General features: G+C 46.4%; 1 protein-coding gene and 1 long non-coding RNA gene across 24 annotated transcripts in view; one reads left to right on the top strand and one right to left on the bottom strand.

Annotated features, from left to right (window-relative positions):
- Positions 1–438: 438 nt before the first annotated feature.
- On the bottom strand, positions 439–13,245 carry LOC102149910 (uncharacterized). The gene is made up of 4 exons (XR_001380397.3): positions 13,105–13,245; positions 12,487–12,577; positions 10,925–11,064; positions 439–3,381 (listed from the first exon to the last, which is right to left on the bottom strand). It is a non-coding gene; the product is annotated as an uncharacterized lncRNA (long non-coding RNA).
- The window catches only part of NUDT7 (nudix hydrolase 7), a 39,163-nt gene continuing 34,886 nt past the window's right edge, over positions 12,747–17,023 (top strand). For all 23 annotated transcript variants that reach the window (XR_001380394.3, XR_011436916.1, XR_011436922.1 and 20 more), the window contains exons 1-2: positions 12,747–12,894; positions 15,146–15,299. Coding sequence is in view for 2 of the 23 variants with exons in the window: in XM_014738398.3 (XP_014593884.1) it covers positions 12,797–12,894; positions 15,146–15,299 (252 nt within the window). In the remaining 21 variants the exon portion in view is untranslated. The remainder of the gene's footprint in view (positions 12,895–15,145; positions 15,300–17,023) is intronic.

Raw genomic sequence — 17,023 nt, forward strand, 5'->3', positions numbered from 1 at the left:
AACACAGTTTTCAAAAATATGGCAGCTAAGAGGCAGCTTAAGGAGAGAACCTTCAGGGGGTTGTTTATGGTGCTCGAATTCCCGATTCCTTAATATGATAGAAAAAGCTCGTACATCTGGGCCTGCCCACCTTTCTGAGCCCCCTTCTCCCCTCAGGCCTTCCCTGCCTGCAGGATGCCAGACCCAGTGCTGCAAGGATTCTATGCATAGTTTTGTCTAATCCTCAAAAAAACCCTTTGAGGCAGGTATAACTGTTACCACCGTTTTCCAGAGGAAACTGCAATTCAGAGAGGTTAAGTAATCTGCCCAGGGTCACACAGCTAGAAAGGGACAGAGCTCTCTGAATCGGAACACTCTTCTCTCTCATGTGTCACACTGTCATGGGCCACACACTGTGCTTGAGTCTGGGGATTGATAAGGAAAAAATTACTCAGACCCTTGTTAATATGAGAAGAAAGACTTTATTCAGGACTGTTGCAATAGGGGTCAAGACTATCGCAAGAGGGGAGAAAGGTCAAGCTCAATTCCAAACACGGCAAAGAGAGCTGATTTATAGCCAATAAGCAGAGTGTGGAGGGTCAGTGGGCGGAACATCACTCAGGACGGGGGATCCTTGCTAAACCGACTTTACAATATTCTTGCTGAAGGCAGGTCAAGGCCTATCCATCAAGGACGGGGGATGAACTTGACCAGATATCTAGGGTAGAGGGATCCCCACTAAACTCACTTAGCAGGATACTGATAAAACAGTGCTAGGCAGACCACAGACAGGACAGGCGCCAAGGCTGAGGCTCAGCAGAAGAGAGGGCTCTGAGGAGCCTGACGAAAGTTTGGTCAAGGAGAGAGTTTTTGTCAGGATGCTGAAGTGAACAAACCAGGCAGTTCTTACGCTTAGGGAATGTAGAGTCTAGAGTCAAATAAAGCGACAGTCTTATAGTCTGTGATGTCACAGCTGTCCATAGTGGGCCAGGGCCCTCCCTTGGGTTTTCCTTCCTTTCAGGATGGTAGAAAGTGGAGGTGATGGTGGTGGAGAGGGGAAGGGATGGAGGAGACGTGGCAGCCTGCATGGGACGTGAGTTTCAGGACCTGCCAAACATAATGCATTCACCCCTGGGAGACAGCATGAGGCAGACAGCCCACGGCTGGGTTTTGGTGTCAGCTCCCCATAGCCCTTGGTGTTAAGCCCTTTCTCCCTGGCTGTCTTGTCCTGGATGTGACTTCTCACCCCGAGGTCCCACTGAGATTTGGACAGCATCTTGACTTTGCTCTTTCTGATGGCAGATTAGTTCCAAGAGCAGGGAGACTGGAGAGACCACTTCCTGTTGACGACACTGGATCTTTCCCAGTCCTGCATTCTGGTTCTGGAGAGACACACCCCCCACCCCGAAGGTAGAGAGAGCACACAGACAGCACAGACACTTGCACGTTCGTTCATGCAGCCAACACTTACCGAGCATCTAGCATCTGAAAGGACTTGTGCTATCAAGACATAGATGAATGAGACTTTTTTTTTGCAAGTTCAACAATTAGCACAGCCCACAGTCTGTGTTTAGACATCTGTATAAGAAATCACGATAGAAGGGGAGGCTGGAAAGCCTCATAGGAGAATATAACAACGGCTATCGTTTAGGGAATACTTACTATATGCCCACAATTGTTCCAAGAGTTTCATGCACGTTAACAATACACAACAATCCTAAGAGGTAAATCCTGTTATCAGACTCCTTTTAAAAGGGAGCTCAGGGAGATTATTCTGTCCAAAATCACAAAGAGACAAACTAAGGAAGCCAGGATTGAAACGCAAAGCTGGTACGCACCACATTGTACAATATACTGTAGACGGATTGTACCTTCTAACGCAGTGTTGTGCAAATAGGTGACTTGTGACGGGCACTCAGATCTGGGAAGTTCACTTCCACCTGGGGATTACTGGAGCCTGAAGACTCATTCAGTGTGATCACAAAACGGAAACAGACAATGCCTGAACCTGATAGACACCAGGGAGCCTGAGCCATTACTGGCAGCAGCTGAGTTCTCAAAAACTCTTTGTTGTGCCCGAAAACACTTCTCTTTCCTCCAATGCAACGCTTCTCAGGCCTTATTGTGAAAACACTTCACCAGGGATGCAGACACTGTGAATACGTGGACTACAGTTGGACAAACAAGGCCCTGGAGTGGCAGTTCTCAGAGTGTGGTTCCTGGAGCAGCAGAAGTAGCATCACCTGAGCGCTTGTTGGAAATGCACATTCTCGGGCCCCACCCCCAACAAACTGAATCAGAGACTCTAGGGTGGAGCGCAGCAACCTTTGCTTAACCAGCTCCCCAGGTGAGAGTGATGCACACTGAAATGTGAGAACCATTGCGCCAGACAGCAGTGTACTCTCCTCTGCTCTCCTTCAGTTATGGGTGCGTTTCCGCTGGAGACTGTCTCACTCCACGATGCAGGGTAAAGTCCTGACCCACTTGCTACATGCATGGGAGGAGGAGGGGAGACAGTGCAGAACCCTTCCTGACAAATCCTCTTGCAGCTTCTCAAAGATGGCAAATTGTGTGGCAGCATCCTTAAAACCACAGGCCAGACCCCAGATTCATCTTTATCCAGAGTCATCTTTTGCCTGAGTTACATAAGTGTCAAATATTAACCATAAATATAGATATAGATTTTTTTTGCATATGTAGGCTTTGTACTACTTGATAAATTTGTGGTGAGATACATGCTTGACTCTAAGGAACATTTCCAAGATCTAAATGTAACAAGAACAACATAATAGAAATGAAAACTATTTAATGTGTAGTATTAACAGAAAAACACCTCACTCTGATTAACATGATCTCAGTATTTCTTAGATGGAAGGTTATAATTTCTCAATAAGAGTGCAAGCAAGGTTATTATCACAATTTTATGAGCCCTGATTTTCATTTCAATAGAAATTGAGATGTTCGTTTCCACTGTAATCAAATTTGCCTGTGGATACTAGGATTCTGTACTAGTCAAGACAGAATGGGCTAGGTAGTAACTAACAGAAATTTTCAGCGGTTTGTTTTTCTTGCATGCTCACATTACATGTCCAGCATGGGGAGTGTGTGAGTGTGTGTGTGTCTGTGTGTGCACGTGTGTATGGTGGTATGGTATGGAGGAGAGCTCAGCTCCACCCAGTCACTGAGGACCCCAGGCTAACAGAGCTCAACCATGCTGGGGCAAAGCCACTTCAACCTGTGGCTCCAGGATGCTGGTGCACGGCAGAAACTGGAGACCCAACCGAGCCTTCTTCACTCTGTCAGCTGGATGTGATCACATCACTTCCACTCACGTTTCATTGGCCCAAACAAGCCTCATGACTCTCCCTACCACAAGGGAAGCTGGGAAGGGTAGTCTTCTATCTGAGCAGGAGGAAAAGAAAATTAGAAATTGATGAACAATAGTAATGTCTTCACATGCAGCTGAAATATGTTGCATTTGAATCCTCATAAGCATAATGCGGTATACAAATGGGACAATCAACTTAATAAGATCTCTCTAAATCAGCATGGATGACACTGCCATTTATGAAGAATTTAGTATGTGCCAAGCACTGACTATTCTGTTTCACATACACTATCTCAATTGGTGCTAAAATAGCGTATGAGGTGGTCTCGTTGTCTAGCCAGTGTAAACTTCTAGGCAATCTGAGGCAAGATCTGAACCCAGTTCCATCTGACTCCAGAGCACTCAGACCCAACCCATGTGCCGTACTCCTGGGTAACAATGCCAGTCTCCTCTCATTTCTTCAAAGCTCCCTCTGGTTACATATTGCCTTTCTACAGACTGCGTAGTTATGTAAATCAGATCCTACTAGGGATGGACCTCAATCTCTGTAGGGCCTTCTCTAGTGTAGTGGACTGAGTCCAGGACTCCAGCCAGTTAGGACTTTGTAAGGTCAGATCCCTGAAAACATCATTAGTTGCACACACACACACACACACACACACACACAATGCCCTCACCCCTCAGGGGTTAGCACAGACTCAAAATGTAGAAACTGATCCACTCTCCCTTTCTCTTCTGTCCTAGTGAGAAAGATGGGGGCCCTGGTCCTCCCCCACAGCTAGCAAAGCCCATGGTCTGTGGATACACTGCAAGGAAAGGCAAGTTAGAAACATTTAGTGGGACATAGACATGAAATGAAAAAGAGAAGAGGCTTCTTGTTTCCTTCTCTTTGCTACCCGGAAGTTCAAAGATAAACTTAAGCGCAGCCAACATCTTGCCACCTTGCCCTCAGCTTCTGGTACAATTTCCTCCTCTTTCTCATTTATACGATTCATGTTCTCCAGTCATTTTTAGTTTTAATATCAGGCAAACCTTACCTTAAACCATTTTTTAATAGGCAGAATAGACATTACAAATAAAGGATGTCTGAGGGCATATGTATACTCATATGTATGTATATATTAAGTAGCAATCAAATGGACACTTGCAAAAATATAAAAACCATGTCCAAGAAGGAGCAGAATGTCCTAGAGTGAATGTCGACATTGGAGTGCAATGGTTTTTATTCAAATCCTAGCTCCATCTACACCTGCTCTCTGATGCTCAGTTGTTGATCCGCTCTCTGCCTCAACACGCTCATGTGCAAAAGGAAAGAAGAGCATCGCCACCTCAGGGCGGGGCTAAGACGATTGGTTAAGACGATTGGTTAAGCCCATCCATGTAAAGCAATGAACACAATTTCCTACAACACCTCCCACATGGATCCGTAAGCATAAGTGGTGGTTGTTGATGACAACATTGCTACGATTCCCATCATTCAGTCAGAGTCAGGTATATAAAACTCATGTAACGTTGGCAGGGGGTTAGGGAAGGGAAGCTAGCCATTCTGGTGCTGTGTGGTGGAGGAGGATGCTATGGGGAATACAGCTATACCTATGTTACACAGGAGGCACTTTTTAATCTTGATACAAGGTCAAAGGAGAACTCATTATGGAAACTACGCACATCTCATCTCCCATGAGGCTACACAAATTAGCCTCATTAGCTGCCCAGCATCTATTTAGGGAACAAAATGTTATGTTTAACTATGAAGAAAGACAAGCCTTAAAAGAAACATGCTCTGCTTTTTATCCCTGCTTCTAAAGCACGTCTGTATCTAAATGACGAAACAGAAAGGAAATACAGTCTGACACCCAATGCCCTTTCCCGGAAAGATGACTCATCTCCTCAACGAATGTCCTGCTGAGACATGTTTATAAGGATGGTATCTTTTAGAGCCTCTGGTTGTGCATGTTTTATGCTATGTATTTGCTTCTATGCAGGTAAGTTGAAGCAAGTTCATTTTAAATGCACAACCTTATAAAAATTTATAAAAGTAGGGCCGGCCCGGTGGTGCAGAGGTTAAGTGCGCATGTTCCGCTCCTTGGTGGCCCAGGCTTTGCCAGTTTGGATCCCGGGTGCGGACATGGCACCACTTGGCACGCCATGCTGTGGGAGACGTCCCACATATAAAGTAGAGGAAGATGGACACGGATGTTAGCTCAGGGCCAGGCTTCCTCAGCAAAAAGAGGAGGACTGGCAGTAGTTAGCTCAGGGCTAATCTTCCTCAAAAGAAAAAAAAAATTTATAAAAATAGATACTATGCATATACCATGTGTGTGTCTATATCAATGGATATGTTGTGCACTAGTAACCTCGCCAGAATTCCAGAAAATAGAGTGACTCACAACCCACCCTTCCTCTTCCTTAGTAGAGAACTCAGAACTCTGTAGAAATACGGAGGTGCCCCCAACATTTGGCCCCTCTTAGACAGCTCCCTCCTCTCCCTCCACACACTGGCCTCAGCCTATCCTTGAAGTGTCATCTCCCACTCTTGGGTCCCCACCTTTCTTCAATCAAAGCCAGCTTCTCAGGACTCCCCAAGTGCTTTTATTTTTCCGTGCCTCTCCTACCTTCTAAAATGAACATCACCTTCACTCTAGCCCATCAAAATTCTTCCTCTCCTTCAAAGCCCAGTTGAAATGTTTTTTCATATCTATGTTCAGTCAAAAAATATGTATTGATTACCTGGGTGCTGAAACCACAGTGGTGGGAAAAAGATGCATTGCTCCCGCTCGCCTGGAGCTTAGATTTTAGCGGGGAGAGGCAGAGAATTAAAGAAAACTAAACAAGTGTTATATCATCTAGTGATGGGTGCTACAAAGAAAAATAAGGCAGGTTAAGGGAATAAGGAATGGCAGCATTTTGGATACTATTTTGGGCAGTCTCAGGCTTCTCCATGAGATTTTCCTTTATGCCCAGGAAGAAAATCCTCTTACATACATGCCATCGTTCTAATGCTGCACCACCCAAAGGGCCTTGAAGAAAACACCAGTGCAGATCAATGTCAGTGGGGATTATGGGGGGCATAAAGAATTCTGTGGCCAAGGACATCAGAGGAAAGTTGGGTGGAACAAAGTTTGGAAGCTTTACCATGCGAATACAGATTATCTATCTGCAAGAGGAGGAATTGAATGCAGCCTTCCCCAAACATATTTGACCACAGCACCCTCCTACAGGCACTTCACAGGCCCAATGTTGCTTGCAACACACCTTGGGGAATACTGTGTTTCCCCTTCCGTAATATTAACTCTTTAAAGACAGGTATACGATCTGATCATTGTGTCCAATGCATAACTCAACACAGCTCATGCCAGGTAGTAGTGCAATTGTTGCTACCAGCTTACTGTTTTGGGTAAACATGAAGACCTGTTTCAAACCCCTCACTGATGTGGTAGGAGGTGACACAGGAGTGGGTGCCTGCTGGGGGGAATGTGAACTTACATTTTCTTTTTGTAACAGAAAAGAATTAATGATGCTTCCTTCCAGGCTTCATCTCCCAAAAATACCCCAGGAAGAAACTTCTAAGAATTTTCCCGAAAGCATGGGAAGATACGGTACCTTTTGTGGAAGACTTGAGCCTGTATTTCCAAGGTTGTGAGATGGAAGAAAACTTAGAAACTATAACCCTTAGACTGTGCTGATATGGGAGCCACTAGCCACACGTGGCTACTTAAATTACCTAAAAGTAAATAAATAGAACTTAAAATTTAGTACCTCAGTCACCTTAGCCACATTTCAAGCGCTCAATAGCCACATTAGTGGCAACTGTATTAAAGAGCATCGATATAGAGTTCTTCCACGATTGCAGAAAGGTCTACTGGACAGGGCTGCTAGAAGTATAATCCTCCATCACCGGATTCTTGAAATTACTCCACAATAGTGCATGCTCTTTTCTGGCTTCCACTGAAGACCTCAAGCAATGACCAGAGCTTCCCTCCCCAAGAAGACCATTGTGCAGCCCGTTTAAGACAGCTAGCCATAGGATAAACATGAACCAGAGGCTAACAGCAGATGGACGGCATCTTTCACAAAGGTCTGTCTCTCTGCCCACCTGGTAGGGTCTATTATTCCAGATACACCAAGAGAGGCTGCTTGCCAGAGTGTAATTCCCATGAGCAGAGCCCAGTTTGCATAGTTCTCCCAGAGGTGTAAAGAATGGGTTGGAGAAGGCCTCAAGCTAGGTGACTGGTGGAGTCTGGATTTGGGCAGGGGTATGAGTTTCCATCTCCCCTCACCAACCTGTAAAAGCGAGAGTTCAACCAGGGTTGAGCTGTGAGTTCCTGGTGGGCAGACCCAAGGCCAAGGTGAGGATGCAGAGGGTGAGTTCCCTGTGGAACAGAGACTGTGTTTCTTCCACAGACACTGAGCTTCCCACATGCACTGGAAAATCTTAAGCCAATTTCACAACTAATTCACGAGCTAATTGAGACCAGACTGCTCCTCATTGTGTGGCATAGTCACGCCATTATGTGCATCCTAGGCCGAGCCTTCATTTAGATTACAAATTTCCCAGCGCAGTTGTTACTGGTAATTAAACCTACTTGATTGTTCCATTACACAAAGATTACATGACAGTAAAGGAATCAAACATAACTAATCTTTATCTCATTTCTAAAGGTGCAGGGAAATGAGAACCAACAATGGTATAAAATATGTGAATGACGCGCGCCCATCAATTTCTGTCAGTTTTTGGCAGGCCTGGCTCATGGAAACTCTGAGATTTAAGGCATCTTAATATGCAAGCATATATCTGTTTTATTACTGCACAATGAAAATTAAACATGGATGAAAAATCACATTTGCAATGCTCGGAAATAAATTCCCAGCTATTTACATTTTTGTAATCCAAGGCAATTCTAGAAGCATTTTCCCTATCATCTCTATCTAACCTTTAGTTCCCAGTCCACACCCGCTACTAGAAATCAAGGGCTGTTCCAGGTCATTGACTTCTTGGCTCAAGTGCCTATCCAGACTTCTTGGGCTGATTTCTATTCTTTTCTTTTCTTTTTTCAAATTTAAGTTCTGTTTCTTTCTCTTTCCAAGTGTAGATTTACATCAGAATCACCCAAGGGTCCAGTTGCAAGTGGAGATGATTGGGCCGCACCTGAGTCAGTCTCCCTGAGGCTGCAGCCCAAAAACCTACACGTTTAATCAGCCCCCAAGAGATTCCTATGCAGACTAAAGTCACTCACTGCCATATTTGACACCAAACCCTCAAGAGAAAGGACCAACTGTCGTGTGTCTGCATATCTCCAACATCCAGCTTGATGCCTAACCAAGAATGGGCACTCACCTGGAGAATGTGCTGAACCAAAGTCACAAGCTCCTTCCTTTTTAATGGGTCTTTTTAAAACAACAAGGACCACAGTGTGTAGGGATCTGTCACTCTGGCCCATTTTCTACAAAACAATCCATTCAGCCTCCCTGGAGCCTCTCCTGAGAGGGACCTGCCTGAATTGCCAGCTCTCAAGGCCAGAAAGAAAGATTGTTCCAGTGCTACCAAGGATGACGCCTCCTGGCACTGGTGGCCACCATCTGCCCTTCCCTTGCCACACGTCACCAAGTGTTAGAAGGAAGTGGACTATCTTCTCAACATCAAATGTCTCCCTTTGGAGCACTGAAACCAGTGTCTTCAACCTTTACAGTAGAATCCCCTAGAAACTTGCCCAGAAATACATGTTCCTGGGTATTTCCACTCTGAGACAGTTACCTGCAGGGAGGGACTTGGGGCACTGAGTTGTCCACGCTGCAACCTTGCTCCTGGGTGATTTTGATGCTGAGGACCCTGACCCATCTCTAGAGAAATTCCTGTTTAAACCTAGTCCTCAAAGAACTCCCTCAATCTCCTCTCCTTAAAAGGAGGGAAGGCTGGGGCCAGCCGGTGGCGCAGCTGTTAAGTGCACATGTTCTGCTTCGGTGGCCTGGGGTCCGCAGGTTCGGATCCCAGGTGTGGACATGGCACCCCGCTTGGCAAGCCATGCTGTGGTAGGCATCCCACATATAAAGTAGAGGAAGATGGGCACGGATGTTAGCTCAGGGCCAGTCTTCCTCAGCAAAAAGAGGAGGATTGGCAGCAGATGTTAGCTCAGGGCTGATCTTCCTCAAAAAAAAAAAAAAAAAAGGTGGGGGTGGGAAAGGCTATGCCTCCTTAATTCTACCTGATTTAAAGGGGTTGGGAGTTGATGGAGCATGGGGCGGGGAGTTCGCAGGGTGCAAGATGGGGGGAAGGGTCTGCTTTTCAAATGGCCAACTCAGCAACTGTAACCACCCTACTCTGATGGATATGTGAGACTTAACCTGAAAGCCCTCCCCTGAGACCTCCCGCCAAAAGTTAGAGACCCTTCTGCAAACTGAGGAAGGAATGGACAAAACTCACATTCCTTGAGCATCATTTTCTTAGGAAAATAATGCGAAGTGCTAAGTGTTCCCTATTACCTTAACCATCTCTTCACAGCCTACCTAGACCCACTGCCTAATCCCAGGCAGAATTAATTGCTTGCCTGCTGCTCCTCTCTTCCCAGAGCACTCAGTCCCTTTCCAGGGGTAGAGCACTTATCCAGCATTAAAGCTAATTGTTTGTTGTAGGTCTTTTCCCCAGACATCCTCTGCTCCAGAAGGCTGGTTGGTATTTCCTTTATCTCTGCACCACCCAGGCCTGGCTGTGAGGCTCTGCTCAAATAAAGGTTCCAGGTGGGTGGACTGCAGATAAGGTCCACCCTGACCCCCGGGGTTTTGCTTCTTGGAGAGAACTGCACACAGAGGTGTCCTCTTTGTAGGCTGGCCCGAACCTTTTTATAGCCTTGCTTCTCTTGAACATATTTTCCAGAATTATGTCACTACCAACAAATCTGTGTGCAAAAGCTACAGAGACAAGTCAATTCCACCAAAAGACATTGCCCATTAGCCTTGAAGCCTGGCTTGTTTTGCAGCTGTGGAGATACATACATACACACACACACACACACGTATATATAATCTTATTATGATGCATTTCACCTTGTGATGTTCTCTGCGCTATGGCTTCCAGTCTTTCAAAAGCCAGGAAAACCAAGTATTTTTATAATGGTATTTTTGATCTTGAAAGAAGATGCCATGCATGTAGTCTTGGTACACAGCAAAGCATCTCGAGGCTGATTTTACATCAAGGCTGCCCCTGCTACATTCTGACTTCCTGATGTCAGGAGTATGGGGATTTTAGAGATGATTTAAAGCACTTTTTTTCTGGTTCCTTGAGCCCAGACTTTTGGAAGAGGCCCTGACTGACTTCACTCTCTCCCCTCTTCCCATCCATCTCCCACCCTGATTCCACAGAGCTTTTCCAGAAAACCCAGATCTGTTATTCCTTTCCCTTCAGGAGGAAGGTCAACCTCCATCTTGCTGAGGCTTCCAAAGCCTTTTCATCTGTTCCCAAGGCTCTACTTGGCAAAAATGCCCTTTTTGTTCCCGCTATGCTGCGCTACCTGCCCCTTCAAACAAGACTCTTCACCCAAGGCTGCCCTCGGCTATTCCCTCTGCCCGGAATGCTGTCTCCCCCACTTTGGCCTCTTGAAATCCCACCTATCCCTCAAAACCTACCAGAGGCCTAGCTGCAGCTCAATGGATGGGATCAAAACCTGGCTCCACCATTTATCTGCAGTGTGACCATGGGCAAGGCATGTGACCACTCCGAGCTTCAGTTTGCTCATCTTCAAACTGAGGATTCAATCAAAGGATGTCTGAAAGAAGAGAAAACAAAAGCCCCAGATAGGAATTTTCAGCCACCAACTTGATCCTCTGAGCCATTCTCCCTTCCTTTCTCGTATAGAGCTGAGAACACACTGCATTACTAGCGCAGAGAGTCATGATAATTACCACCCCCAATAGACCAAGAGGCCTTAGAGGTCAAGGGGCCACATCGTAGACATGCCTAGCACACAATAAGTATGCAATCGATATTGGATGAGGGGTTAATTTATCTCTTTCTCATTCATAAACAGATCCACATAATTCATAGGTCAGTTGCTTCTGAGAGGTGATGTCAAAATAAATGAACTCAAAGGTCTGAACAATTGAAGCTTGAACCCTAGCTGTGTGACCCTAAGCAAGACATTTTTAATTTCCTAATCTGGAAAGTGAGGATGGTAATACCTCCACGGAAATAACCATACTTTATGAGGTTGCTTAATGGATTAAGTACACTAAGGTGGGTGAGAAGATCTTGGGAACTGTGGCCCAACTGTCCCACAACCCAGGGCCACACTGTGATTTTCCTAGGCCCTAAGCAATTTGGTTTTATGTACCTCTTCCTCCATAAAATAATAATAATAAAATGAATTATATTTTATGACTACATTAGTATAAAGATGAATATAATCCAGGTTGGATTCATTATTATATATTGCTTATTATTATATTTGTTTTCTTCTGATTTTAAAAGAAATTAAAATTAAAACATTTTCACGGGCCCCTAAAATTATTATGGGCCCCAGGCATCGCATCTCCTGTGCGGATAGAGACCTCAGCCTGGCCTTAAGTTTCTGAAGTCTGACTTCTTAAGTGTCAGCTCAAACCAGGCTCCCTGTCCCTCGTTCTTCTCCAGCCACTTCTGGTGTCTTTGCACATCATGGAGTCTGCACAGACTTGTCCTTCTTCTTGGAACTCTCTCCTCCGCCCTTTTCCCTTATTTACTTTCCACACATACCTTATAGCAAACACTCCCGGAGCATTACCCTCTGCTGGGCCTCACCCTCAGTTTCTGATCCAGCAGCTTTGGGGTGGCACCTAAGCGTCTACGTTTTTAACAGCACCCAGGGGATGCTGATGCAGCTGGTCCCAGGACCACGCTTGGAGAACAGCTGCTTTCCAGAACGGCTCCGTTTCCATTCTCTCTGGTAAGCCTTCTCGGATCCGTTCCCTCCCGTTTCTCTCACATGCTCTCCAAGGACTAAAGGCCTCTGCTGTATCTACCGGACTTTTTGATTCATATGTCTCTCTCTCCCATTTGACCGTAAGCTCCACGTGTCTTTTCGCTCGCTGGGATCTGCACCCAGCACATAGTTGGTGCTCTGTAAACATGCGTTGACTGCTGTTCAGAAAAGCTGAACCAACTTAACCTCCTAGCAGCAGTGAATGCGAGGGGCAGAATCCTATCAACTCACCAGCACTGCGTTTCATTTTCTTTTTCCTTTTTTACAGCTGTCAATCTCAGAACTCCTCACACGGCTCTTGCTCTTGAGGAACAGCGAGGAGCTAGACAGAAACTCCCTTCACATCCCAGAAGGCCCAGCCCTAAGCCCCGCCCCTATCCCTCTCCCCGCCCCTCTCCCCGCCCCATCCCCGTCTACGGCCCTACGGCCCTAGGCCCCGCCCCGCTTCCTACCTTCAGCCCCGCCCCTATCCCCGCCTCAGGCCACGCCCACGCCACGGGCCCGCCTCTCTCCTCGGCCTAGGGCCAGCGCTGCTCTGCGCATGCCCATCCGGCCGAGACGCCTTCGTGGAGTGTCCTGCAGGATACAAACTTTCCCCTGGACGATGTCGCCACCCTCTCCTCCCCGGGATCGAGTCAGGTAAAGCCTCCTCGGCCCCTGGTACCTCGAACCCGGCCTCGCCCGGCCCTGATCGCGGGCCGCGGGTCGCCGGGGATCTTTGGCTGGGTCTGTTTTTGCCGAGCCCGCGCTCGGTGCACTCGCCTCCCTGGCCGCGCGCGGGTCCCGGGGACTTTTCACCTTCTCTGGCCAAAGACAGAGCCGGGCTTTGGCCACTGTGGGTTCACATACCCTTCTCCAAGGTCAGAGCGCTCCCCCCTGCCCAGTCGGCTTCCCTCTTCCGCTCCCCGGGTCTCCAAGTTCGACCTCAGAAACCCTGAGCCGTCCCCAGGCAGCTCTGGGGCGGGACCCCCAGTGCTCCTTCCAGTCGTGACCTCCGGTCTCTCAGTTACATAACTTCTCTGAGCCTGGGCGGGACCAGGTTCTCGCCTGTCCTGGCCCTCGTGAGGATAAAGAGAGAAAAGCGTTGAAAGAATGTGGGATGAGCCTGCTCAGAATGAGGTGGCTCCTACTGTTGGTGGTGTTTTTATGGGGATGACTCCAAGGAACGGCCCCTAATGTGGACTGACACGTTTTTGCAGACTCTTGCTTTTGCTGGTCCCTGTGGTCAGTTCTGGGGCCCTCTTAAAAGCCACACTCAAAGGAGTGCACACTCCCAGTGGGCCAGTTTCCTTTTCTGTACTCGGCCATGTGTGCGTGGGATGCACCCTGGAAACCCTCCCCCCAGCATTGTTTGATTCTTTTCAGGCCTTTGGTCGTTTTTGCAATCGACTGCTGTTACCCAACCAGGTTTAGTGAGCAACCTGCCATGAAGAAAGAGGCAAGAATTAGCAAACACCTCCTGACAAACAACTGCCCATCAAATGATGGAGAGGTTTATGACAGTAGTTACCATTCATTGGGCGCTAGTTGAGTTCCAGCCACGGTGTATGAACTATGTCGTTAAATCTTCACAAATATATTCAAGGATGTCTCAGAGGAGGAATGCCAGCCTCAGAGAGGTCGCTCTAAACACTTTAAAACCAGTTCTGGCTGACTTAAACATATGATTTTGCCCACTGTGCAAAACTGCCTTTCCTATGGAAAAATTAAAACCAAATTGTTAGTTTCTAGAGCTGCCACAGCAAAGTGCCACAAACTGGATAGCTTAAACAACAGAAATTTATTCTCCCACAGTTCTGAAGCCTAGAAGTCTGAAATCAGGGTGACGCCTGGGCCACACTCTCAGAAGGCTCTAGAGGAGGAGCCTTCCCTGCCTGTTGCAGCTTCTGCAGGCTTCTCGTGTTCTTTGGTTTGTGGCAGCATCACTCTGATTTCTGCCTCCATCTTCACATGGCCTTCTTCCCTGTGTGTGTGTCTCTCTGTGTCTTCTCTTCTTATAAGGATACCAGTCATTGGGTTTAGGGCCCACCCTGAATCCAGGATGATTTCACGTCAAGATCCGTACCTATATCTGCAAAGATCCTATTTCCAAAAACAGTTGCCTTCTGAGGTTCTGGGTGGACATGAATTTTGGGGGGCAAGGGGGAGTTACTATTTAATAAGCAACAAAATACATCCATCAAAAGGACCAAAACAAACTCATACTTATAGATTCAGGGCACCAATTGTGGTTATAAATCCAAATACTTGCATATTATCAGGGAATGGTTCTCAAAGGGTGTTCCCCTGGTCCACAGCATCAGCGTCACCATTCCTTGGGAGTTTCATGTAAATGCTGACTCCCAGACCCTACCCCAAACTTACTGAGTCACAATTTGGGGGTAGGCCCAGCAATCTGTGTTGTAACAATCCTCTAGGTGATTCTTTTGCTGCTAAAGTTTGGGAAGCACTGTTATAAGGCGATTGAAGACATAGGGTTTGATAACGTGACCTAAGGGGCAGGTTATGACAAAGTCCTTAACTTGACAATGATCTGTCCTTACGGTGATTTATGCAGCAAACCTGTCTTACCTGAATATAAGTATAGATTTCAACATTTATTACTGCATTGTTGAAAGAATATTCTGCCATAATTTAAGTTTAATTTAGGTTTCAAAGTGAACTCATGTACTAACTGTGTGCTCAGTAGTTTTTTTTTTTTTTGCCTCATTTTATCTTGTCAACAGTCATGAGATTTGGGTGTTATTATTTTTGCCATGTTATTGAAAAGTACACTAAGACTCAGAAATGGTAAGCCCCAAGCCACACAACGAAGCAGAAACATAGGCAGGACTGGGAGCTCTGTATCATAACCCTGGTTACTAAAATGTCTGGTTTGTTTCCATTTTAGAAACAGTTTGATAGATGATGCTAAGACCCGCTTAAAAAAGCATGATGTTGGAACCAAACATTCTCACTTGTCGCCTACCAAATACTCCATCCTTTTACCATTGGTGGCAAAAGAAGGAAAACTCCATCTGTTGTTCACCCTCCGATCAGAGAAGGTAGGTGACAAAAAGGCACCTGCCATTAAAGTCTCAGGACATTTGAAAACCCCCTGAAATTTTGTCGCTTTCAGAGCAGGGTTTCTTATCCTTGGTGCTGTGGCATTTGGACTGGATAATTCTTTGTCACGGGAGCTGTTCTGTGCACTGTGAGATGTTGAGCATCATCCCTGGCCTCCTCTGTCCACTAGATACTACACACACACACAGCCTTTTGTGACAACCACAAATGCCTCCACATTATCTACTGTCCTGGCAGAGAGAGGGAGCAAAATTGCCCACACCAAAAGCCTCTGTTTTAGACAAATCCCACCCCAGGTATAATGTGAAAATTCTAGAGCACAGAAATTACCAGCCTGGGCCCTGAAGCTGGCTCTCCATGTTTGAATGCAGGCTCTCTCCTGGCCACCTGTGTTACTTTGTCCTAGTTACTCCCCCTCTCTGTGCTGCAATCTCTTCACTTGCAAAATGAGGACAGAATGTTAGTACCTGCTCCACAGGGCTGCTGTGAGGATTTCACAGGGTAACAGATGTAAAGGACTTGTAACAGCCCTGGCACTTGGCAAGGACTCGATCAGTTTCAGCTGTCATCCTTAGTGCCATTAGCAGACGTGGCCTGAGGTTTTAAAGTAAACCATTCCGTTTTAAAGAAATGTTGGGCTGGGAATGGCGTCCCCCTGGGTGGACCCTGGGTGCGGTCACTCTCCTTTGCTGTTGGGGGTACTTCCAAGGACAAGTGAGGAAGCAGTCAGAAAGTTACCCAAGTACAAAAAAGGAAAAGGGCCATCATAACATGGCTTTCTAAGTGGGATAATGAGCAGTATCCCCCTGGAGGGAAAAAGGCTGAGGAGTCAGCTGGAGTTTCATGGACTTGGGATCAGACTTGTGTGGACTCTCTTCAGTCTGGGTTAGGCAACAAGGACGTAAACATGTGAGACAATGAAAATCCACGTGCTGAGGGGAGATACTTAACTGGAAACCAGGGGACCAGGGTCTCTTCCAAGCCTGGCCAAAAAACACAGGAGAAGCACTTAAATATATTTTTGGAATTATCAGACGGTAAGGTAGAAAATCGAGACAGGGCCAAAATGGATCTCTGGTGTCTGTTTCAACCCAAATAGCTTTGCCTGTTGATTTTTAAGTGAAAACCATCTTAGACCATAAATTCTGATGTGCAAAGGTCACATTAAAAAAAAAATCTATTAAAATCAGACTCTAAGCCTGTCTGGCTGTTGGGGCAAGGAACTCCCTCAGGCATTCCTGGGGCTGCGCCCCTCCCTGGAGTCACAGGAGTGGGCTCTCAGATTTCCTCCCAGTAGATGGGGAAACAGGTGCCCATCATCCATCCCCCTGCTTGCATGCGGGCTCCCCTTCCAGCTCTGGAACCTGGAGCAAAGTCCTTAATTTCCCTGAGCCTCAGTTTCCTCATTCCTAAAATAGGACTGAAAACATTGCCTGACGTTCTGAGGGTAAAAGATCTCTCTCTCCCTCTCTCCCCTCCTCCACCTCTCCCCTCTCTCCTCCCCTCTCTCCTCTCCTCCCTCTGCTCCCAGCTCTCTACGGCTAGAAATAGGCAAGAGGAAATTCAGGAACAAAACATAGATTGAAGTCTTAGGAAGTTAGGCTGCAGCTTTATTTGTCTTTTGAGTAGAATTCCATAAGGTTTTATTTAATAAAAATTTTATGCTGTTTACAAAAAAAAAAAAGATTGAAAACTTCTGTAC

This window comes from Equus caballus, chromosome 3, assembly GCF_041296265.1.
Source record: "Equus caballus isolate H_3958 breed thoroughbred chromosome 3, TB-T2T, whole genome shotgun sequence".
NCBI lineage: Eukaryota > Metazoa > Chordata > Mammalia > Perissodactyla > Equidae > Equus > Equus caballus.